At 32.6% G+C, this 25,309-nt stretch overlaps 3 protein-coding genes across 4 annotated transcripts; all 3 read right to left on the bottom strand.

Annotated features, from left to right (window-relative positions):
• Positions 1-204: 204 nt before the first annotated feature.
• LOC101265354 (probable inactive receptor kinase At4g23740) lies at positions 205-5,469 on the bottom strand. The gene is made up of 2 exons (XM_004245496.5): positions 2,753-5,469; positions 205-1,039 (listed from the first exon to the last, which is right to left on the bottom strand). Exons 1-2 carry the CDS (start codon positions 4,014-4,016, stop codon positions 375-377), a joined length of 1,929 nt encoding a protein of 642 aa, XP_004245544.1. The 5' UTR covers positions 4,017-5,469; the 3' UTR covers positions 205-374.
• Positions 5,470-10,201: 4,732 nt separating this feature from the next.
• On the bottom strand, positions 10,202-14,371 carry LOC101265664 (putative glucose-6-phosphate 1-epimerase). Its single transcript, XM_004245497.5, has 8 exons — positions 13,658-14,371; positions 13,482-13,556; positions 13,038-13,094; positions 12,777-12,940; positions 12,497-12,631; positions 12,043-12,145; positions 10,815-10,914; positions 10,202-10,622 (listed from the first exon to the last, which is right to left on the bottom strand). Exons 1-8 carry the CDS (start codon positions 13,763-13,765, stop codon positions 10,453-10,455), a joined length of 912 nt encoding a protein of 303 aa, XP_004245545.1. The 5' UTR covers positions 13,766-14,371; the 3' UTR covers positions 10,202-10,452.
• A 3,080-nt stretch (positions 14,372-17,451) lies between these two features.
• On the bottom strand, positions 17,452-24,881 carry LOC543789 (beta 1,3-glycosyltransferase-like protein I). Of its 2 annotated transcripts, none has more exons than NM_001247070.2 (12): positions 24,536-24,881; positions 24,003-24,066; positions 23,036-23,085; positions 22,740-22,933; positions 22,390-22,453; positions 22,201-22,273; positions 20,996-21,119; positions 19,983-20,070; positions 19,845-19,895; positions 19,124-19,195; positions 18,682-18,794; positions 17,452-17,846 (listed from the first exon to the last, which is right to left on the bottom strand). In NM_001247070.2, the coding sequence occupies exons 1-12, from the start codon at positions 24,649-24,651 to the stop codon at positions 17,824-17,826; spliced, it is 1,032 nt and encodes a 343-aa protein (NP_001233999.1). In that variant the 5' UTR covers positions 24,652-24,881; the 3' UTR covers positions 17,452-17,823. The 2 variants fall into 2 exon arrangements, 1 of the variants encoding a protein (NP_001233999.1); XR_011210957.1 differs by having other exon boundaries at positions 17,501-17,846; positions 18,103-18,794; positions 24,536-24,878.
• Between the last annotated feature and the right edge of the window lie 428 nt (positions 24,882-25,309).

Genomic DNA, 25,309 nt, shown 5'->3' with positions numbered 1-25,309 from the left:
CAATTAAGAAGAGAACAAGTAGCATTACAAATAACTCGATAGTTGAAGCAAGGAAAAGAACAAGTACTACTATAGTGAGAAAATAGAAGAAGATACGAAATAATGCACACCTACTCAGAACTTACTGACTCTAAATCTTGAATTAGTCCCACGTCAATTATGTTCTTGTGATCATTGCATCAAGAACATGGAAGAGATGAAGTATTTTGAGAGTGAGAAGAGAGATATATAATCAAAGTACTATTTCAAGAATACTTAATATAAAGTGCCTATTGGAATTAAGTTACAAAGTATTCAATAATTTCACTGAGAGAGTGAAGTAAAGCATTTTTCAACATGAATTAAGATGGTAAACTATGATAAAAATGGCAAACTCATTGAGAATCAGATTGTGTATCAGGCAGAGGTGTGGCTTCTTCTCTTGGGGTTGAAGTTTCTGCTTTTCCTTCAGATGAAAGCTGATTCTCTAAGCTCGTGGGACGAACGTTCTCGATCATTTTAACAACTTCAAACATTTTTGGTCTTTGATCTGACATCCTTACCACACAAGACATGGCTATCTGCAACATTTCCACCATTTCTTCCTCTATGTTTGGGTACCTCAATAGTTCCAAGTCGAATACTTCAGCAGTCCACTCCTCTCGGACAACCGAATGAACCCATCGGACCAAGTGTATGACCTCATCTCCGTTTGTTGTATGGATGGGGGACTTGCCTGTCAAGAGCTCTAATAGCAACACACCAAAGCTGTACACGTCAGAAGGTTGAGTGGCTTTACGTGTGTCTGTTACTTCTGGAGCGCGAAAACCAGCAGCACGTGCAACTGGATGAGCTAACGAGCTCATTATTGTTGACAGACCAACATCAGATACACAACCGTATTGTTTAGAGTTCAGAAAGATATTTGAGGATTTGACGTTTCCGTGGACTAACTTGCCACCATTCTCAGTATGTATCCTAGCAATACCTCTAGCTGCTCCAATTGCTATCCGAAGTCGAGTTTCCCAGTCTAAAGGGATCCTGTTTTCTCCCCGTTTACCTATAAGTTGCATATTAATAGGTGTCAACACGATCGAGTAGCAAAAGGAGAATAACTGGTAGCACAGTCAATCCTGGAATATCTCGCCTTATCCTGCATACCAGATAACTCTGATACCACAGGTAACCATCACAAGTTTGACAAAAAGGATCGCGTGTTCAATCCTTTATCTCTCATTTGTTCATATTTTAGTTATCATTCTATAACATGCCAAATATTAGAGTAAACAGTATCCTTGTAGCTCTTGGTCGATCCTTAACTTAGAATAAGCAAATCGCAAAGTGCTTAAAAGTTAGAACATCCCTTGTAGAACTATTAGGCTAGCATAACTGAGATACAATATGGAAAAAGTAACATTTCTACAAGTTTCCATTTCACTTCATTTCGTTCGAGAAGAACAAACAGAACTCCTAGCTCTAACAGCAAAATTAGGAGAGTAATAAGCAAATAACCAAAAAGAATTTTGTTATAATGTTCTCAATAGATACTAAGCATATTAAGGTTGACATTAGCTTAGGATTCCTTAACCTAAACTCTTAGTTAATTAAATCAGGTCCCACCAGTGAAAATTGTAAGGAAAGATGCCAACCAACACCAAATAAATTATCGCAAAAGCTTAGCCATTCATGCACTTTGACATCATGTGCATTTGCCTGGTGTGACAAAGAATTAGGGAAAAGGAAGCTGGGACCTCAACAAAATCATGAACTATTTTGACTTTGCTATAGAAAGTAGATAAAAAGCAGAACCAAAAATCCACAACGAAAAAACCGGCTTACGCCCACAAGTGGGGTCTGGGGAGGGTAGAATGTACGCAGACCTTACCCCTACCTCGTGGAGGTAGAGAGGCTGTTTCCAAAAGACTCGGTTCAATTGCAACAAATCAAAGTAGTTTTGAAAAAAGAAAGAACGGCAGTGGAGAAATATGTCAATTAATACGAAAAACAGTACAGGACATCAAGAAAAGGAACAGTAACAACGACACAAAATAATGCGGTAACTGAAAAACAAGAGAGTAACAGATACAAAGGCAGAAATGATTATCCACATGCAATGAAATAATTCAGTCATATAGTCTTATAGCTGAAAGACTCTAGTGACAAAGGAGAAGTGACAATGATTTGTATAGTTTTAAGATAGAGATAGGATTTTGCTTATTTTGTTAACAGAAAGGAATCACTGTCCCACAGAGATGCGTAAACCACATGTTAGGATCATTTACATTTTTGGTACAACTAACTATTAAGCTGGAAAGAGAATATATGGAGCATATAATATATGTGGATTCCCATCTTGGCCCTACCCATAACACAACAAATTATATTAGTTGGCCTTTAGTTTGGAAGATTCTATGTTGTTTTTAATTACTTAATGTTTTTTCAATTCACTAAACTAGCATGGTCTGGTTGTAAGCACTCACTTAGGGACTATGTAGCTCGGACTCCCCAAGAATGTTGTCATACCTTTGTCGGATACTCTAAAAGTGCACTAGTTTTGGTGGATGCGACATGCACCCCGTGGCATTTTTTGAAGATTCGTAGCAACTTAGTTAGAATCTACATAGTTTGGGATAACAGATAACTGGTTCCAACAATCATAACTAATCTACCTATTCAAAGCAAATAATGGAGCAGTATGAATATGCTAACAAAGTGTGACAAAGTTGAAAAGTTCAAAACCATGAAATTTAGAGAGTGCATAAAGTGATCATACCATGGAGCATTGCAGCAACACTACCCTCACTGAAATAGTCAGAGACAGTAAGCTTTTCGTCTTTTGAATAGTAATATGCTCGAAGCTCGACAACATTTTCATGTTTTATGCTTCCCACAACCTCCATTTGCTGCTCAAATTCCTTCTTCCCAGCACCTACATCTTTCAACCTCTTTACCACCACTGTGGTAGCATCTTCTAATATTGCTTTATATGCCATACCAAACGTGCCCTTCCCCAATACCTCTGCGGAAGCTCTAAGCAAATCTTCTAAATCAAAAGCATAGTTACAACCCTCAAAGAAAACCAATCTATTATTAGCATCTTGACTCCTCGAGATCGCCTTATCAGGAGACATATCTCCCTTCTCCATCTTGCCAGGAAATGAACTATGTTCTTTCTTTCTTCTAAAACAACAAACAACCATCAAGAAACCAAATCCAAGAATCCCAATTACACTACTAGCTACTATAATCCCAAGCAAAGCCCTCTCACTCAATTTACCACCATTATTGAGTTTTGGATTTGGTTGCTGAGGTAGGGAAATAATAGAAGAATTTGAAACGGGATAATCAAGTAAAGACATATTATTACCAATGAACACATTCTTTGGGAATTTTTGAAGTGATTTAGGCACAGTACCTATAAGGTTATTGTTTGACAAATTCAGTAGCTGCAAGTTGGGCAAATGCAAATCAGGAATGGTACCAGAAAGTAAGTTGTTCGCAAGATTAAGGGCAGTAAGATGACTTAAACCCGATATCGAGCTAGAAATGGTGCCATTGAATCTGTTGTTTGACAAGTTCAAACTGGTGAGATTTTGCCAAACAGAGAAATCAAAAGGTAGAGGACCTGAAAAATTGTTGTAATGAAGGTAAAGATAAGACAAGTTTTTCAGGTTATCAAAGTCCATAGGGAAAGTGCCATTGATACCATTAGATCTAAGGCTCAAGATCTGCAATGCAGTCAAACGACTGAGTGTATTATTAGGAATTGGACCATTGAACCCAACCCCAGGTAACCTCAGTGCTATAACTCTAGAACCATCTTCATTACACCCCACTCCAGTCCAGTTCTTGCAAACTGAAGAATTGGCATCCCAGTTCAAAGGGTGCAAATGAGGCAACTGATTAACAAAATCCAACAATGCTTGCTTATCATTTTCAAGAAGAGCAACAGTGCCTTGCGACAACAGAAACAACCCCAACAAGAAACCCAAAGAAACAGTCCCCCACCACTCCCTAAAGTTCAAAACTTTAACCATTTCAAAGACTCTGAATGCCCCCAACCCCTCAAAAACTTAGCTTTTATAGTCACATAAAAAGAAAAAAGAGCATCAAGAATCTAAAGTTCAAAACTTTTCAAAAACTCTGCAAACATCCTCAATCCACAAAAGGAAATCTAAAGCACAAAACTTTAATTCAAAAAACCCCCTCCAAAACTTAGCTTTTGTAGACACATAAGAATAAGCAAGCATCAAGATTCTAAAGTTCAAAACTTTTCAACTATTTCAAACATTCTACAAACACCCTCAATCCACAAAAGGAAATCTAAAGCTCAAAACTTTAATTCAAAAAACAAACCTCAAGAACTTAGCTTTTATAGTCACACAAGCAAGCAACCATCAAGATTCTAAAGTTCAAAACTTTTTCAACTATTTCAAAAACTCTCCAACAACACCCTCAACCCACAACAATCTAAAGCTCACAACTTTAATTCAAAACCTCATTAAAGGTAGTAGCAGCAGCAGCTTAACACAAGCTTAAAGTGAAAAAAAAGAAGAAAGAAAACAAAAAAGAGAAATGCACTCTGACAACAACAATATGTAGATGCATGTGTAAATATATATAGGTGTGAGAAAAAAGAGTCAAATTCCCAAGAATGGTGTCTGCAAAAAGCAATGTGGGGTTCTGAAAAAATGTGATTAAAAAATTGGAGGTCACTCACAAGGTTTGAAATAGGGGAAGTTAGGGTCAAAAGGGTGTAATTTTAAAATGAAAGTAGCTGCTAGTCAGAATCTGTAGTAGAAGAAGCTTTTCTTTTTGTTCTTTGTGCTTTAACTTTCCATTTGAATGCCAAAACCAAGACACTTACAAAAATTCTCACATTTTCTTGATTTTTTCACTTTGTGTTCTTATTGTTCATGGAGAACTGAGGTTTAATTGGTGGGGAAGAGAAAAAAATTTGATTTTCATTTACATAAAATTAACAAGACATGTGAATGGACATCCAGCTAGTAGTACAATTATCTTGTTTTGATTAAAAAACATGAGAGTTATGATGGTGCCATAAAATTTTTTATATATTCGAAATATGAATATAATATTTATTTTTACTTAAAGTTATCATATACGAAATATAAAAAAAACTCGTCTTATAATAATAACAATATATCTAATTTAGTTTTATAAACGAATTGTGGAGAAAATCAAGTGCACACTTATCTTATTTCTATTGCATAGAGGTAGATTATTGTTGTCGACTCAAATATGACAAATCAAAGCCGTTATTAAAAAAAATTATAATATTAAAAAATATAAAATAACTAATAAAAAAAAGAAGTTATATCAAAATTTGAAATATGGACTAATGAAATTTATTATACACCAATTTATGATGCATTTCTTTTTTCTAAGAGAAAAAAATATTATTTTTCACTGCTATCATGAATATCTTGTCAATGTTGTCATGAATATCTTGTCAATGATTTCAAAGGTGTCTTGTTAACCAGGTGTGTGTGTGTATATATATATATATATATATAATATTATTAAGTCCAAACTCTCTAGTACAAAATTTGTGTATTATAACAACATTGAATATATGTACAAAAGAAATAGTGAGTAGACCTATGTGTACATAAAATAGAGTTAAAAAGTCACGAGATGAACAAATGAAAATGATCTTATTGGCATTTACCCCACAATATTTTTTTTTTAGAAAAAATATAAAAAGGTAAATCTATGACCAACAAAATAACAACAACAAGAATATATAGTAATTTGTTTAAAATCATTAGCATATATATATATATATATATAAAGGTAACTATGACCAACAAAATATAACAATAAGAAGAATATGTAGTGATTTGTTATAACGTAGAGTAAATATTTTAAAAGATCACTCAAAAATGTGATTATTTTAAAAAGTCACTCAATTTTATTTTGTATCGGTAAAGTCATTTAATTTATAGATTTTTTTTTTATAAAATCATTTAATTTGAACTATTTTTCTATAAAATCATTATAACCAAAAAATAAAAGAAATAATTGCACAAATCACCCTTGAAGTTTAGTTTTGTAATACTTATTTTCATTGTAGTTTATAATATTATGCTTAACTCTCTTATTTTATTTTCTTTAACAAATGTTTTTTTAACCTAATTGCTGTTAACATAAAAATTTATGATATAATTAAATTTTCATTTATCATACTTTTATTTAATTTTTTATGATTGATATATTTTCTTTCTTCCATTAATATATATTTTTCGATTATTTGTATATGATTACAATTTACAGACGTGCATCCATAATGATTAAATGAATATATTTGTTGTTGATTTTGGCTTCATTAAGTTGATTTGTACATTCTTTTCATAAACTACGCATTCCGTTTAAGTATTTATTTAATTTTTTTCTTAAGAAACTGCATGTATGTTGACCAATTAAATAAATGTGTGATAAATGAAAATTTAATTAAATCATAAATTTATTAGGTTAAGAAAATATTTGTTAAAGAAAATAAAATGAGAGATTAAACATAATATTATAAACTATAATGAAAATAAGTATTACAAAACTAAACTTGAAGGGTGAGTTGTGTAAATATTTCTTTTGTTATTTTAGTTATAATGATTTCCTAGAAGAATAGTTTAAGTTGATTGATTTTATAAAATAAAATTCATAAGCTGAGTGACTTTATTGATACTAATACACTTGAGTATTAGTATCAACTTTTCTTAAGGGATGCTTTTTTAAAAAATCATAACCAAATAAAATATAATTTGACTTAATGGTGATTGTTGATCAAACTTTCTATTTGTTATGCGAAATATTGTTAAACGTTTTTAATCAGTTGTGAATAATCACAGACGAACGTACAATGTATAATATGAGTTAAATAAAATTCAATAGTTTTGAATTATATGTATACAAAAATAGTTGTAAACTTAACGACATAAACAAATTAGGGATTTAATAGTAAAAGAGACTTGTCAGAATCTATGAATTTTATACTTGAATATATTTCGATAAACAAGAATCGCATGTCGCTATAAACGAATCAAAGTTCAAAAAAGAAAAAAAGAGGTAAAAAGTGAATTAGTACATATTCACATGATACATACTTCTAAACTCACTAAAAATATAATCCAATCGAGAAATTCGTGAAATTTATTGCATACAACCGTATAATACATGTTACGAACTTAAATCGTCACACTTATTTTACCTTTTTTTTTGTTTTCATCACTTTCTAGATATTTTTATATTCCTTTCTTTTTTATTAACTTAAAGCCTTAATCTTAATATCAAAAAAAAGTAAAAAAAATATTTACCATCTGAATAATCCGTTCTCGTCCCTCTAGTACCATATTGGGGTCCGACTCCAATTAACAATATTTGTCGTAAAGTTAGTATTTAATTAGTAGTACAAATAAGTGGGGACTATTAGGTGTATCATTGTCATACATACAAATTACAATTATACATTATTGCAGAGATATATAAAAATAGGACAAATTTGGAAATGATGACAACTCTTGTGGCTCTCTTCTCCAAACCAAACACATCTTTTATCTATCCAACTATAATTACCTAATAATATTTTATCAAAGAAATTCAGATAAATATTTTTACTTTCTTCTAAATATAGAAATGTTCGAATTAAATCATTAGATTTTTGACAAAAGACTTTAGATAATTATTATTTTTCCTACATGTTTAAGGCTAACACAATGAATTATACGATATATATACACAAAAACATAAATTGAAATTTAGATTTTATATATTTTTGAACTTTAAAGTACCTACACCAAGTGTTAAAAATGTTAACATATTTAAATAATAATTATCAAATTTAACTGAACTCGTATACGGACTTTTAGCTAGTATATATATTCATTATTTCCACCGAAAAAATACATGCCAAGCTAGATAATTGCAAGTGATGGTCCATATAATTCCACGTGAATGACAAATGAACATCCATACTTTATCAGAATATAAATCTCATTAATTAATATAATATATATCCTCTTGAGTTATTTTTTGAATTTATTTTACAATCCACAGTTGTGAAGTATCGGAAATTATTTTAATTGAGATTTAATAAATTAATCGAGGTTCACTAACAACCTTCAATTAATTAAAATTCTTGTTTTAGATCCCTTTATACATTATATACTGTGATAGTTAAGTTATTTATAACTATATCACCTTCAAATATAAAGTACTAGTACAAATTTAATATAATACTTTGACAAATTGAATAATTCTGTACTTAATAATTCATTAATATTTTTTAGAATTTACAATTTGAGAGAATTAAAGTGCATGTATCGATTAAATATGTTTAGTCAAAAATCATTGACTATGGTTTTTCATGTTGGTGGGTAGAAAATGTTTTGTCAATATGGAATTATTAAAAGGGACTTGCATCACATCATAAATTAATGAAATTAAATTAAAAACTAATTATTTTTTTTTAAAAAAAGAGAGAAAAATCAACTTGGATAATTATTAAGATAATAAAGATAGTCAACTGCCCTTTTGGGAGTATCCAATGAAAATAGAGACAATGCACTTGTAATTTCTTTCTTTTCACTTAACCATCAACATTCATTTGTCCCATTGGATTTTATCGATATTTCGATATTCATACTAGAATTTAATTTATTTCAAGTCATATATAGTATGAATTATTTTATTAATGTAGCGTTCTCAATAAAAAATATGTGTTGATTTTAAAGATTTTGACTCGAAAAATTTAATTAAAGATAAAAAAAAAATATAATCATCTTAACACGATTTAGTTTGATTTGTCCTTAAATATACGGATGCATATATTTGAAAGGGAACGATTTCAATTATTCCTTTTGCTTTGTATGGGATATACATTAGAATAATAGAATCCATGTGTATTGTTTTGCTATTTGAGTTTTTAGATTTGACTATTTCTTTGTTTTTTGGTGATTTGTATTATGAATGTCAACAATTCCTTGGCCTCTAGCTTCTTGATGTAAGATTGGTCCAACGTTTTTCTATCAGTTTGATTTGATTCGGTAGATATCATGTTAAGATAAGATGATCTTTTCAATCATGTACATAGATATTGACGGAGCTAGAATTTTTTCTAAAAAAAATAATAATATATTCAGTGGAATACAGAGAGGGTAGATTGTCAAGGCACCTTACCAACACCTTGTAGAGATAGAGATGTTTTCAGAAAATCTTCAGTTCAAGCGCATCAAAGCCAAGTAAAAGAAGAAAAAAACAATAAAAAAAAAACAGTCAATAATAAGGAAAGTAGTATAAAGTTTAGAAGAAAAAAATAATAATAATAACAACAAAATAGTGTGATCAAAACATGATACACATCATAGAGCAAGAACTATAAAGATATGTACTGTATTACAACATGCCCTAACAAGTTTAAACCTACACATAACAAGACACTAACTGTCAATCCTAATCTATAACCATAACTCCTTCCTATCTAGACCTCCACTAAAAGAGTTCAAAATTTGAAAAAATTAAATACACCAAGAAGCTGAAAGAGGGTCAATCTCAACATCGACTCTATATACATAAAACATGATTTTAACCGTGTACAGAATAGTAAATTCTACTAGGAGTTTCTGAAAATTTTGTTATATTAGTGCTTTGGGCAAATTGACAAAAAAAATCAGAGTGGCGCAGCGAAAGCGTGGTGGGCCCATAACCCACAGGTCCCAGGATCGATATATTTTATATCAAATTCTTTCCTATTTTAATTGAATTCTAATACGAATTTCTAAAAACCTTCATTTCTGCAACGGAAAAAGGTTAAAAATGTCCTTTACCTATTTGAAATAGCTTATATTTACTCTTAAACTATATTTCAGCTCAAAACTATCCTTCCCTTCAAATTATACGGGCAAAAACCCTTCTTATTAACGAAAGTTGTTAAATGTCATGTGGATACCAGATTGCACGCCAATACTAATTACTCTTTTTTCCACTGCCACATAGACTAAATCTCTAAATCGTAATTACTCTTTTCCCCCTTCATTTCATAAACGATTTCACCCCTTCTCCCTCGTTACTTCAAAAGTATGCATAGACGTCATTCCAAAAAGATCCATGCAAGAGAAACATAAAGCATATAAAAAAGTATGCATAGACGTCAACTTATTTTAGCTTTTAAGTTAGTAATTTGCTTAACCCACCAATACACATTACCTCTGGAAAACAAATTGATATAAAAAGATTCATTGAAATTACACCAGTTCCATTACATGCACTGTGTGATGTACACTAACACAAGAATGATAATTGGAACTTCTAAACATCAATCAATAATTTCATACCAATAAAAGAACATTGATATAATATATTGACTTTTAGTGTATGACCTCGCTGCTAATATTAAGGAGGTCATAAATTAGGTTGTGTTGTGCACATTTGAGTTGGAAACGAGATTAGAGTGATCCTTCAACTTGTAGGCGTGACAGACAGTTCCAACCTTCCGGTCCATTCTTCACCTGGCTTCAAGGCGATTGGTTTCTCAATAGCTGCTCCGTCTACACAAAGCATATGCTTGTATTCTTCATCTCCGAGATCAGCTATGACTTTAGATTTCTTCTCCCATGGATTCCAAACCACTGTCATAGGTTAATGTAGAATGTTGAACGACAATCAGACAGGAAAACGCGCAGACACTAGATTACAAACTGAACATGTCCAATGTTTTGAAGTTACCATACAAGGGTTGGGTGCACCGGAATATCCAAATTCAAGAAAAAAAATTGATGAATGGGATGGAAAAAGAAATGCAAAAGTAAAGTTGAGCTCACCAACATCAGGAAGTCCTTCTTTCTTTATCAGAAAAGTCCTCTTTTTCTCGTGATCGAAAACTGCTATCACATCAGATGAACTAAGATAAACTCGATCCACCTACCAACAAAGAATTTTTTGAAAAAGGTGTGAAATTACAAACTCATTAATTGTTAGGAAACAAAAACATGAATCAAGTTCAACAAATAATTTGCTCCCACAGATTATAATCCAAACAAGGTAGACATTGATCTACTATCATCGTTCATTTCATATCTACTTATTTCTTTTTGGGTCAATTTTGCTCTATATTGGAACAAGAATGTAAACGTACATAAAAAGTAAGATCTCGGGATTGTAACCGACAAAAATGATCTGCAACTAACATCATGCTTATAGAACAAGACATCAGCGGCTGCTTAGTATACATATTTAAAACAAATGAGGAGGAGGACATTAGTAACAAAAGCAACACCACATAGCATAACTACATTAATATGCATGCTCAAAAGAGTGGAAAGGTAGGTGGGCGTAGAATCAATAGAGGTACTTTCAGTTCTCACCCATTTAGGAGCCAAAATTATTAAGCAATAGCAAAGAGAAGCAATTTTTCCAAAAAGTCACTTAACTATCATTTCTAACACAAAACTCACTAAACTTTGAATGGACTAATAACAAAGAAAAAACACAACCTGAAAATACCAACTTTCCGATGGATACTCAGGTTTTACTCTCGTTTTTAAATATCTAACGAATAAAAATTCAATTAAAAAGCACTAAACCGAACCAAAACCCAAAATCCATAAGAAGAATATATTAAAAGAAGGAACAGAACTGCACTTCACAAAAAATATGTTGAAAATTAGGGAGGAGGCAACAAAGTTTCAACCTGATTTTTCAGAGGCCTGTTCAGTTCTTTTGATATTTTACTTTCTTCATATGGGTTTTGGGTTTTGGATCATGTCGGATTAGAGCTTTTTAGTTGATTTGCTGATTTTCTTTTTTTTAAAAAAGCAATATGAGTTATCAACCGGAAAGTTAGTATTTCATGTTGTGTGATTTTTGTGTTAGTATACTCAAAGTTTAGTATTTTTTGTAAATGATCGTCAACTGATTTTTGTCGAAAAAGATAGAAGCAATAGCTAGGTGACCATATGAGAAATTTACCCACCAACTAATAGCCGAATCATGGGAGTACCTTATTGAACTATGACATGCTAGTTTGATAAGATATATGCTGTAATTTACCTCGGATTCAAATGTTAAGGCATCTCCTTGCTCTGTGAAACGTTCTCTGTTGCACAAATTGTCAAGGTAGTCGAGAGTCTCCAAGCCTTCCACTCTCACTTCACTGTCACAAGAGCAGTTAGTTTAGCTTAGCTATCCATCCAAGGAAGACGGTATGGATATGTCATAACTCATAAGTTTATTCGAACATGTGGAAATAGAAGACTAACAAGATAAAATATGACTTTACCAATACAATATACATATTTGGCTTATAATTTGGAACAACAAAAAGGTGTATGCTCTAGGATTAAATTTTAAACAACTAATCATATTCTTGAGTTCATATAGAAAGTTTGAGTGTAGATACTCCTCAAAGATTCGATAGCAATTTTTCAATAAGTCAAAACTAGAGCCGGAAAACCATCATTATGCTTAAAAGAATCCTTCAGTAACAAAAGTTTATGATAGTTACCTGATATCTGAGACAGAAAAATAAGTATGGTATGCAATGGAGAAACTAAAAGGCTTGCAATTAACATTCCTGATGCGTGATGTCAGGGTAAGAGATCCATCAAAAGCCAAAGCCACTCTCAGGCGGAACTCAAAACTGGAGAAAGAGGAAAGATAGGACTAACATCACTAGCTGAAAGTTTACTAGTATATCGTTCAAACATGTAATAGTTATAACTAAGCTCCACAACAGTATAACTATGTTGCCTATTAAGAAAAGAAATGGATTATAAAGTTCGTACCCATGAGGCCAGATTTTAAGATCATCGTCAGATGATTTAAGTAGTAAGTCAATATATGTTTTGCCATTGGAATCATTTGGGTGCAGTGGGGGAGGATTATCGTCAATGACCCACATCTTATTTCTGGCAAATCCATGTTGCTCGAGAGAGCCCCGGTTTCCAAACTTCAGAAGTATACATGCACATCAGTCACATTCCGAAAGGACTAGTGAGAGCATATTTGTAGAGGGACATAAAGTATATAGAAAACTACCGCGTTACCTGAGGAAAACAAATTTGAATCCCTCCCCTCACAGCTGTTGGTGGCTTAAAAGTTGCCTAAAACACATAAAGGAGAGTAAGCTATCAGTTTTCACATAGCAATAGATTCTTTGTTTCACACATATTAACTCCTCTCTTCTCTTCAGTTTACAAGATTTCCTTTTTAGTTTTCATTGCAAGATTAGTGAAAATATGCCCAAAACTAGACAGATTTAGGAGGCTTCCATTGTTTCAACTGAACTCATTACTTTCAGCTCGAATTATGTACGTATATCAGTATATGCCCAAAAAAATATTTGAAATAACTGCATATACAATCATGCTCATACTGAACTCACAACTCTAAATTCTGTTTGCCTCTGCTTACAAGCTTTTCATCTGCAAATCAAATCGAGAAGAAAGACAAGAACGATTGTTTCAGCACAATTGGCTTCAGAAATGTACCTTGCTACTTATAAAAAGTAATTCTTCACCATGGTCAGTCTTCCATGAAAGAACCTGTCCTCCATGCAGGCTAACCTGGATACATAAAACAATACAAAAGGATTTACAAAATTCTCATCTTAAACACCCTTCAATCAAACACAAACACAAGATATCAATCTCAAAAGTAAACTAACTCGAACAGAAGCGCCACGTAGACTTCGAAGCAAAACTTGACCAACCCCATTCTTATCCTTTGCAAATTCTACAGCTTTATAATCCTTATCTGCTGCAGAATGATCCATTTCAACAACACAAACTGGATATCAATATGAAGAACTAACTTGTGTTTTTCTCTGATATAACACAGCATAAATCCTCCAAATTTTATACAAATTTCTAATTTAGACAAAACAACAAACACTTGAGCTGCAATTACTCAAAGCAGTTGAAAATTGGATACTTTTCCCCTTGTGACAATCCCAGTTTTCCTGTGAAAAGTCTACCAAAATCCTAACAAACTCAACTCCACTAATTTATCTTTCTTGTGGAAATTATTAATGACCATAAAAAGCAAGAAATACCCTTTTTTTACTCAAAAAGATTTGAACTTTTTTACTTTTTCTCCAAAAATGAAGCAACCCCAAGAATCTACAGTTGTGTAGAATTTCAAGAACAAAAAAGGGAAGAACGAAAATTCTCTAACCAATTATTTTCTTCAAATAGTGATTTTATTTTCTTTTTATCATAATGACTCTTTGGACTTATTTGCAGCTATTAATTAATCTTGAGAAAAGTCAGATATTTGAACAGAAAAAAATGGGGAGCATAAATGTATATACATTACATTAAATTATATTATGAAAGCTTAGAATTTGTCATTTCAACATTTAATTGGACGTTGATTACCTGAATTAACGGCCTTTGAAGACAATCTTGGTCTAAATATACGTTCTCTTGACTTCTCCTTTTTTTAACTTTTAATTTCCGATTCGGTTTATAACTTGATTAAATTTAAATATATATGAAAACGTCAAATACCAAGGGTAAAACAATGTTACACCTCATATTTTATTTTCCTTTGAATTTTCCTTACATTATTCGAAATCTCGACTAACTCCAAACTTCATATTTAAGATTTAAATTCGAAACATATAATTTAGAGTGAAGCAAATTCACCCTGCAGTATAACTTATGTTGATCATAAAAAAAAGTATTTATTATTTCATAACGACTCTTATCAATGAACAATGTTTATGAAATTTAAGAAAAAAATCTGATTACAATGAACAATTTATAACATTAGATTTTGCACTAGGATAATTTAAGAAATTCTCATGTAAGTCTTGTTTTTTCTTTTTATTCATAATGACTATATAGTAACTTGCATATATATGAAGGATAATTTCATTCTTGTAATGATCAAATACATTATATCTAATCGCATAATACTTTTTTTCTCTTATCGTCAACTTTTATAAATTTTTTTTTGTCATTTCATACCTTGTTTTCTTTTTCAAGCATCCTAGGAATTTTTTTTGATAGGAACATAATTAAAGATGTCTAGATTAAAAGCATCATCCTTAGACTATTGAACCAACCTTTTGTAGTTGGTAGGTGGTATATAGCTGTTGAAACATGTCATATATTTTCTTTTTTTTCGTTTCGAAATTTGATATTTGATTTGAGATTAATTAATTTTGAACGCATGTAACGTTATTATTTTATTTCTATTTAAGTTTTTTTTTCATCCATTTCATTTTGTTAGTTGGTGTAACCTTTTCTCTTTCTATAGACTTTAATATGATTTTCTTTTTTTAAATTTGCTTTGAATTATTTTTATTTGAACTGAGTGTCTTTCGAAAATTACTTCGCTTCACCATATCAAAGTTTACATACGCATCATTTTCTTAAATTTTACTTATAAAATTATATCGAATGTATTATTATTATTTTTACTTAGCTTTCTCTCTTACTTATTTCTCCCAACAACCATCTAATCAATTTTCTTAGATTTAATATGGTATGAGTCAATTCCAAGGAGGGGGAGGAATTTGAAATGAATTAGTAGGGATATAGTTGTTGAAATATCCAACTATATCTTTTTTCTCTTTTCCTTTTTGTTGTTCGATTTTGATATTTATATTATGATTTGATTTATTTAAATTTATATTGAAGAATTTATTTAATAATAAAATATTTTTTATTAAGGATGATTTTATTTTCTGAAACTGAACTCAGCTCCACTGTTTTTATGTTAGGGCGACAAAGAACGAGAAAATAAAAAGGGAGAGTAAAAAAGTTAAACTAAAATTTTGATTAATATTTATTCGATGTTAGATATCTACAATGAAGCTAAATTATTTTAAATTTATGCCACGTAGAGCCGAGGGTGGAGGAAATGCTCCCTACCATTTTTTGACTAAATAAATTGCAAATATAGTTCAAATTTAAGCACAACTTGGATGGCTAGTGGCTCCAACATGATTTAAGCACTTGTCATCAATTTTTTTAAAATAAATATTTTAATGAAGTATATATAGAATCAAATATAATTATCTTGAACAAGAGATAGTCAATAATTGGATTTAATCATATCTTAATTATTATTGCCATTTGTAAAATAATTAGCCCATTTTTATAATTTGTAAATATCAGTGAATGTCCTCTATTTCTTATGCTATCGAATTATGTGTCCTAAGTTGACTCGTAGGAACAATTTTAATTTTTTTTTGCAAATTTTTCACAATAATATTTGACCTTTGATTATTCAATATTTTGAAAGCAAATGGCAGTCATTTTCGAAAGTAGACTTGTCAAATAATTAAAATTTAGCTACAAAACAATATTTTTAACTAATAATTTTTTGGATAAAGCTTTTTCTTTGTGATGAAGAGGGATGTTTCAAGCCAACATAATTAGTTAGATTTGATGTATTCAATCTTTAGATAGTTATCGTTGAATTAATTATACCTTTAAAATTATTAATTCAAAAATCAATATAATAATAACATATTCTCTTCGTGTCAAAATTGTTAGATTCGATTGAATCGAGAAGCGAAACTAGGAGCATACCTTATCGAAAATCACACTATACGTATAAATTCTGTCTCCGCCACCGATAAATCAAATCATTACTCTTTGTAAAATAATTATTTTATACATTAAATTAGCTAACCAACAAAAAGAGACATGGGGACAAATGGTTGGATTGAGGAATAATGCCAAACTCCATAGCCATATCAACATAAAATATAGGGCCATCCCCAAAACCAAATGACAAAATTCAAATAACATCACTTACCCCATCATCATTAATATGAGAATTTTAAAAGTGTGTCACTAGAATAGCCACAAAAGCTCATGTTACATAAGTTTTTGCATATCTCTTAGCTTAAATAAAGGAATACATGACACACGTCTTTACGTATTACTCAATATATACCAAATAAATAGCACTAGTTAATTATCCACACGTTCTTATTTTAATTTATGATTTTATCTCATATTAGAATATATATGAATATCGAGAGTGAACTCGTGTATTCTCGAAATAATAATGAGAATTTAAGGCATAGTTGATGTCTTTGATGAATTAATCTAAAAGAGCAAATATATGAGACTGAGTAAAAACAGAAATGACATTATGCCTGTCCACAACATATTAGACCTTTTCCATAAATATTGTTATTATTATTAGATCTTTTCACCAATTGACTATTATGCACAATTACATTTTACACGTTATTTAGTGATACTGTGTCATGCTCAAATCTCTAAAGAAGATTTAATTCCAATTTGAGGGGATCTTGATTTGAGATAGAAAATATGGTTGAAAATGTGATGGTTTTTGGAGAAAAAGATAGCTCATGATATTGAGTAGTTGTGGGTCTCTGGCAATGATGAAGATGGAACGATAGAGGCTTGTAAATAAGGTGATCGCACAAATCTACACGATATAAGTCGTAAGTTCAAAGCTCACTAATTCATATTTGAAATTGCTAAAGAAGCAATCTTCAAGAGATTTGACAATCCTCACATAGTTCAACAAACTTAATATCTGCATAACATTGATAGTAATAGTCCATGCTTAAATAATGGACAATGTGTGCACTCTGTGAATACATCACCATGCAAATAACTTTTCTGACCATAGTGTCTTACACTCCAACAACCCTTTCTACATTCCTACTGGAAGGCATGGTGATGTCAAGAACTAAGGTGTGTGCTCTCTCTATCACGCGGCTCTTCATGATTGGAGTGAAAAACTTCAACCACCTTTGTACACGGCACCAAATGCAAATTGCAGCAAAACTGATCTCCAGTGACTTGTTCTCTATATGTACTAAATGAGGCGATCCAATCAAGCTGCTGCGCATACAGACCCTAAAAAAAGAAGAGCAATTTAGTATACCATGATGTCACAAGGAGCAATAACAATAGCAGTAAATTCCTTGTTCTTTTTCTACGACGCAATTGTATAGAGCATCTCTTGACTCTCAAGATACAAACAAACAATATCTATAGGTCTCAACTCGTCAGGCAAGAGAGCAAAATGACTTAAGCTTGATGAAAACAACAAAGTAATTGACCTCAAAACAGTTCCCTAAATAAAGACAGGAGTAACTTCAGCTGGCCTCACCAATACAGGAGTTGTTTTTTCTCCACCCCTCTTTATATAAGCTTTCTTTAACCAAAACACCTACTGACATAATAACTCTGGCAACAATTGTCTTCAGTTCCTTTTCTAGCACCAAGATTTATCTCTTCTACCTTTCACTTCAAAGTGGATCTTCTACCATTCCCTTCAAAATGGATCAGTTCTATTTCTATAAAAGGAAAAAGAAAATGGGATGCAAGTAAAATTTACTCCAAAAATTACCAAGACAATGCTATCAGTATATTATAACAATGATGTCCGTATATGAAAACTTCCTTTTTTCCTTGTAATAATTCTCAGTGTACTCAAACCACTCTATCATCTATATTTTTAACGAGGAAAAAACTATTTATAATAGGAAGTAACAATTTTCATACTCAAATTTAGAGATACTCCCGCAGAACCTCCTAAATAAAACAATCCACAACTCATACAGAGACAGCAATTTGTTTATATGGTCAATAACTGCTGCAAAAGGAGGCGCCAATCGCTTTTTTCTCTCTCCTATTTCCTATGGGGGGAGAGGGAGAGGGAGAGGGAGAGAGAGAGAGAAAGAGAGACCTGAAGACCAGGAAGAACAGCAGAACTTCCCTTCATCAACATACTTCACATCAAGGCCAATGAACCAGGATCCAGCACTCACATCATCATGAGCATATGAGCGAAGCATTGATCTACAAAGTGGAGGGAGACAAAACAGTAAGCATTTCACTATTGCCATCACAATTAATGGAAACGTATGGCTTTGTTTTTCTTTTTAAGTGGAGTGGTGTGCATAAAAGATAGCCTACTAACAGATACAATCAATCCAACATGGAAACAATTATGGAGAAGTAAGTAAACACATGTTACAAACAAAACCGACCGACCCTTTAATGAGAGTAGAAACCCAGCTCAAGGTTCTTGGCACCTCAGTTGTTGCTACTTCAACATGCAATAAAAACATAATGCTAATCCACCTTTTTTCTGAAAATAAGTACACAGTCAATCCCTCATATTTTACCTGTTGATAGAAATAAATTGAGCCAAGGCCTTCGATACAGCAAATATTTCACCGGAAGCATGCCTGAAGTATCTGGTTGCGAAAGAGTACAAAAAAAATGGAAGAATTAGCATCTAAACAAGTTGAAGACTCAACAGCATGCAGATGCTGGCAGGTCATGCCTGATCGATATCAGCAGAATAGCAGCATGACCGGAAATATTAAGTAATCTCCATTCACAAATATTTTGTGCAATTTCTACAACAAATATTAACATAACTAATGAAATTAAAACTCTTCAAGTTTGCTAACACAAAAGATAAAGAAAGAAGAAAAGGAAGAAGATACGAATCCAATACTCATAATGCAATTTCCATTGAATATATACTCATTTTCCTTCTCCAACAATTTTCCTCTTTTGCAATACTACTATATTTATTTTCCTTTAATCATTTGAAATAGTGTATCTTCATTTTTGTTTGGAACATATATGTCAGAAACCATAATTAATATATTTTCTTGTCTATCTCGGCAAAAAGATTGTCCTCTCCCTCAGTTTATGAGGGCTGACTCTGAGATTCAAATTATGTATGATCAATATTTCCAACCAAGACTCACGAGCAACTAGCACTAGACAGAGAAGAGGTATAACTACAATACATGCAGCAGTGGGTCTCTGCAGTATATCTAGCACTGCCTGCTTCAGCCAGATGATTTCAGTAAATATTACAGAAGTACTCACGATTTTCCATCCCCAAATTTCCACCACTCTGGCTCATACCATTTCTGTTCCCTGTGAACAAGAAACAAAAATTAGGTTATGAAGAACTAACACTGTTTCAGCAAAACAGCAATCATCCAATAAACAGGAGAAACTTACGGCTGTGAAAAAACTTCGCCAGATTTCATACACCCTATGTAGGCACGAGGCTTATCCAGATAGGTGGTAAGTACAGATCCAATAGCATCTGTGGATAAACTAAAGCCCGTAAGCATACAGCACATATTTTTAAAACATAAGAATATTGTAGGTGTTAACAGGTTAAGACCTCAGCAAAGAACATCATAGATATGGCGTTATAATATTATGTCTCATTGGTTATGGCGTTGCAATTTTCTGTGAAGGACATAGCCAATCGAGATTCTATCACTAGGATTATAGTATCTCAAGGGATCATCTCCAATCAATTTCGCGATGGTTAGAGAGTAGAGTAAGAAGATACAACAAGATTCTCATTGGCATCTTGATACAACTATTGAATAAATAGACTATTCAAGGTTATTGCAAACTTTATTTAATCAAAAGAGACCCTGTTATAGAACTCAGGGTAGTTGTTTGAACGCTCCAAATCGTAATTCAATAGGATTCATTCTGGTCCTAGCTTTGTAAATGAGGCAACTTTTCTTTTGAGCAACTTTCACACAATATGGCGCATTCTACATTTGCTCACTTAGGGAAATCAATTTAGACCTGGTTGGCCACAAACAGGCACCATGCCTTTAATATTTTAGGTAACATGACACCAATTCAACAGTGTCTTGCTTTTGTACATTTTTTGTGATTTATGTTAGACCTTACTGTCTCTTTGAGAAGACTACAGCTTGACAAGAATGAAATTTAAAATCACCTAGGTACAACTTCTTTCTGTTCTTTACCTCATTATCATTTCCAAATTCAACATGCCAATGCTGACATACATTAGGTAACTCTTTCGCGATCTCTTTCCTACACTTAAAGAGTCTAAGAATTTAATGACTTCAAATGTACCATAACAGTTTCTTAAATGGAAAGAAAATTAAATCATAGATAATGGAAAGAAGTTCGTAGAGCACAGACTACAGAACACAACAGATACACTAACGTACATATTGGAGGCTCCTAATACTTGTTACCTAAATTAACATAGACATTGTCGTTGACCTTGGCATAAAACTCAGCATCCCAATGCTCAACAGCGTGAGCAAAAAATGACTTTGTCTTCTTTGATTGCTCTTGAGGGGACTCCACATGATCATTCTGTTCAGGAAGAACATAATATTCACATACTGAGTTTTCTAGAAATATGTACTTCAAGAAATAGATTGCACAGTAAAGTAACCCGATTTTCAGAACGGTAAGATATACTTATAAAGACATACAAATAAGCTCACACGACATGAGTGTGCTGACATATAACAACACAATTGCTACCCATTTATTATTTGAAAAATTCTTTTCCTCGAAAAGAAAGTGGAATTTGATTACCGTTAATTTACTACTATTTCTTTCTCTGGTGGAGGAAGGATGTGAATAACGCAAGAAGATTTATTCTATTTTGATCAGTGTTTTGGACAGCGAAAGGCGATAAAAGGCGACAAGGGTCTGCCTCTCCACAAGGCAAGGCGAGCGGCGAGGCGCTCGCCATTTTGAAGTGTGGCACCATTTTATACAAAAAAATTAAAATATTTAATTGCGGATGTAAATAATCAAACAGTAACATTTTAGCAATTTTTTCAATTCAAAATCAAAAAATAGATAGTACATACTAAACGTCTAGAACTTGAATGAGAAAAAAAACATAACAAAAGTCAAAACAAGGGTAGAAGTGACTCTAAAGTCTGAAGAAGAAGAAGAAGAAGAAGGAAAAACAATAGAGGAGAAGAAATCTGAAGAAGAAAAGAAGAAATATGTATTGGTAGACTTTGGAGTCGCCAGAGAAGACTGTCTAATTGTCGGAGGAGTCAAGTCGAAAACCCTAAAATTACCTTTTAACTTTTAAAACCCTAAATTAGTCACCTTTTTCTAAGAAAGTACAAAAGGTGACGCCTTTCTCGCCTCTTCCCTCTCGCCTTTTGTCGTCATGGCGTCGCCTTTGAAAATCGCCTCGTCACAAAGCTAAAAGTCGATGAGGATCGCCTCGCCTCGCCTCTTGCCATTGCGACGAGGCGATCGTCTTTCACAACACTGATTTTAATAGGTTAGAACGACTAACAAATCTCAGTTAAATTAACATTCTTAAAGCTCGTTTCTTTAATGGTAATAAATAAAAAAAATTCTATCTTTAGTTGATAACAAGAAACTTAGTTTATAAGAAATGACATGCAAAAGCTTCACATACAAGAATGATGAAGTCATCGAAACTCCTGCTTTCATCATCAATGGCTCTATCCGAACTATCTCCACGATTCAAACTGCATGAGGTGCAAATTCGAGTAAGTAACCTGATTGAAAGAAACATCTAGTTCCTTATTTTCAAAGAGCATTATGGTGTATCCTTTATTTAATTCAGATTTATCAAGGTAGGTACCTTCTTCCTATGACAAATCGAATTACGATACCTTTCTCCTCCTCTAACTTTTTACGAGCAGGACCTGCCAAAAGTAACTTACAAATTTAGAATGAAATCAGTTGTTTCAAAAATTAACTCGTCATTATAGCAGTTGTACTGCAGATACTCCTGATTAAGACAAGATCAATGATATTACTAGGGAATTCCACAGGAATCCAGTCTAAATGTGTTCAACAGACAATGATTTTATCAACAAGGTGAGCTGAAATATAACTTCAGCATCTTAGTCGAATTGGTTCAATTTTAGCTTTCACAAAAGGCCTAACAAAAGAAATCAAGAAAAAGGGGAGAGGATAAGCAAGCTAAACCAGTAGGCATCCATGCTTTGCGAATTGCGTCTCTGTTTTTCTTGTTGCCAAAATTTGTAGAGACACCTATAACAGCTAGAAGTTTTTTCTTTGAATCCTTCTCATTGTTATCCAGTAGATGCTTTGACACAAAACCTTCCTCACTGGCTTTACCCAGTTCCATCTGAAGTGCAGTCAGCCTCTTCTGTTGTTCCCTGGCAAAGACAACATAAGCCTGTATAATCCCAGCATAAAATTCCAATATAATGAGAAATTCCCTCAAAGCTATGACTGAAATTCAATAACAATCATCTAACCTGCAGGTTATGATCTTCAGTGTATCATCTACTGATATAGCCGAACGGCCCTACAAAGGAAGATAAGCATGCTAATAACTTTCGATATAACATTAACCATCTCAAGACTCAACTCATCAGGACCAATGAGACAACAAAAAATTGAGATCTCAATGCCAACTTCATCAAACTATCTGGAAAAAAAAAAACCTTTTTTGAAGTACACTTTTTGACAAAAAACTTATAATTGAAGAAAGAATCTTTATTAGGGTAAGTTTACATCGGATATCAAGCATAAACAGGCATATGTAACGAAGGCTTTTAGAAGGGCTAGCCTGAGCAGTGCAGTACCATTTACCTTGAGATTCCTCTCGTGAATGAATTTTCAGGTGAACATATGAAAGAGAGGACTCTTGCCGCTTCCTAAGCCCTTTAAATAGCAATAAAACCCAGGTCTTTCATGTAAAAGGGGTTTGGTGCATAATCTGGCATGACTATGTCATACTAATAATGAATAGAATTTCTTCCTGTTTCTGAGCTCATTCATTTTATGTTACTACAACAAGTGAACAACTAGCAAAAACCAGGCATAAAAGGCTTTTGGTGATCTTATTGGTGCACGGTTGGGGGTTCCTCAACTTGGGTGAAGTTCTAGCAGATTAGCCCAAGTAAAACTTGTGACAATGTTGAGTCTTACATGAGGGAAATGCACTCTTCACCAAACCTATACAGATGGCTAGTTAACATTTGATAATGTGGAACCTTGTATTTTCTTTATAATCAATCATATTCTATATTCAGATCAAGGAGACTACCTCATGGTCAGCTATTATAATCCTCACATGACAACCACCTTGATCTTTATAGAGCTTATTTGATCCTACATACTACAACTTACTAAAACAAAGATGACAGGAGAATTCAGGGAAAATGAATCAGCTTTATCTACCACATGAATAGAACAATATTACCATTAGAGAGAAAATACCTGTCCGGTTCTCCTATCAAGCTCTTGAATAAGATATACCCTATTCTCCGAGTCCATCCACAACCTGCCAATAATGCAATTACCAGTTGCCACAGTTAAATCATCATCGTCAACTACAAAAACAACACACCCAGTGAAATCCCACAAGTGGGGTTTCCCGTAACTCATAGAGGACTCTCAACTGACTACAACAAATCAAAGTAGGCATGAAAAGGAAAAACAATAATAAAACAAACCTAGAAACTAATAAGGAAACAGTAACAACAACAAAATAGTGTTATAACTGATTCACCATAAACAACAAATGATGAGAGAGCTAATTGAAAGAAATCATTCCATTAATCAACTACTCACCCTGTTATCAAGGACTAAATACGTATCTCCACTTAGCAAATCTCACATAGCCCAGTTCAGCAAGTTAAAACAAAATTTCACGACACTAGCAGTGTAACAATAAACAAACCAAAAAAAAAGGAAAATGTGCAGCTATGCATGGATGTACAAATAAATATATATACAAAAGAGAGAGCAACCTGCCGGCAACATAAAGAGCAGCCATTGTAGAGAACATAGAGAGCATTAGAAACGAGATTCGAGATCGGAAATTGGAGGTGGATGATAACCGGTTGGCGGAACCCCTGCTATTCATTTCTACTATACGTCGTCGACTCCGACGGATCAGTACTCGTCAGCGGCCGGATACGTCGATTGATATCGGATGAATTTAGACTGATCGGAGCTGATTGAATTGCCTAGATTTTCGATCCAATTGTCAATTTGGGATATTTTTTTTATTTTCATATTTTAAGAATTTTTTTTCCTATTCAGAATTTTAACTCTGGCATTAATTAAGGATGTAAATAGTCTTACTGATACATTGCAACTCATTAATAAGTTGATAGGTACTTAAATAAAGGTTCTATAAAAGGTAATTTTTTTTAAAAAAAAAAATTTGTATATAGTGATAAATTAATAATTTGAATTAAATGTTATAATTATATTTTGATTTTGTTGTGTTCTGTAGCAAATAGGTTGTCAGTTGCCTCTCTCGCTCACTTCCTCTTGCTTTTATACAAACACGAATATATATGATGTGTTTGTGTTTGTATAAAGCGAGAGAATTGATTTTCATATATTTTCGTTCCTCTTTCTCCCCTCTCCCTGATCTCGCTCGCCATCCTCGCCTCTATCGCTCATACAAACAGAAAATAAATGTATAAATTGTGTTTCTATTTGTATAAAGCGAGATAAAATTGTATACACACCTGCAAATATAGATATCTTGGTCCTATACACTTATAATTATA

This window comes from Solanum lycopersicum, chromosome 8, assembly GCF_036512215.1.
Source record: "Solanum lycopersicum chromosome 8, SLM_r2.1".
Classification (NCBI taxonomy): Eukaryota; Viridiplantae; Streptophyta; class Magnoliopsida; order Solanales; family Solanaceae; genus Solanum; species Solanum lycopersicum.
This window is presented reverse-complemented; position numbering and strand designations above follow the sequence as displayed.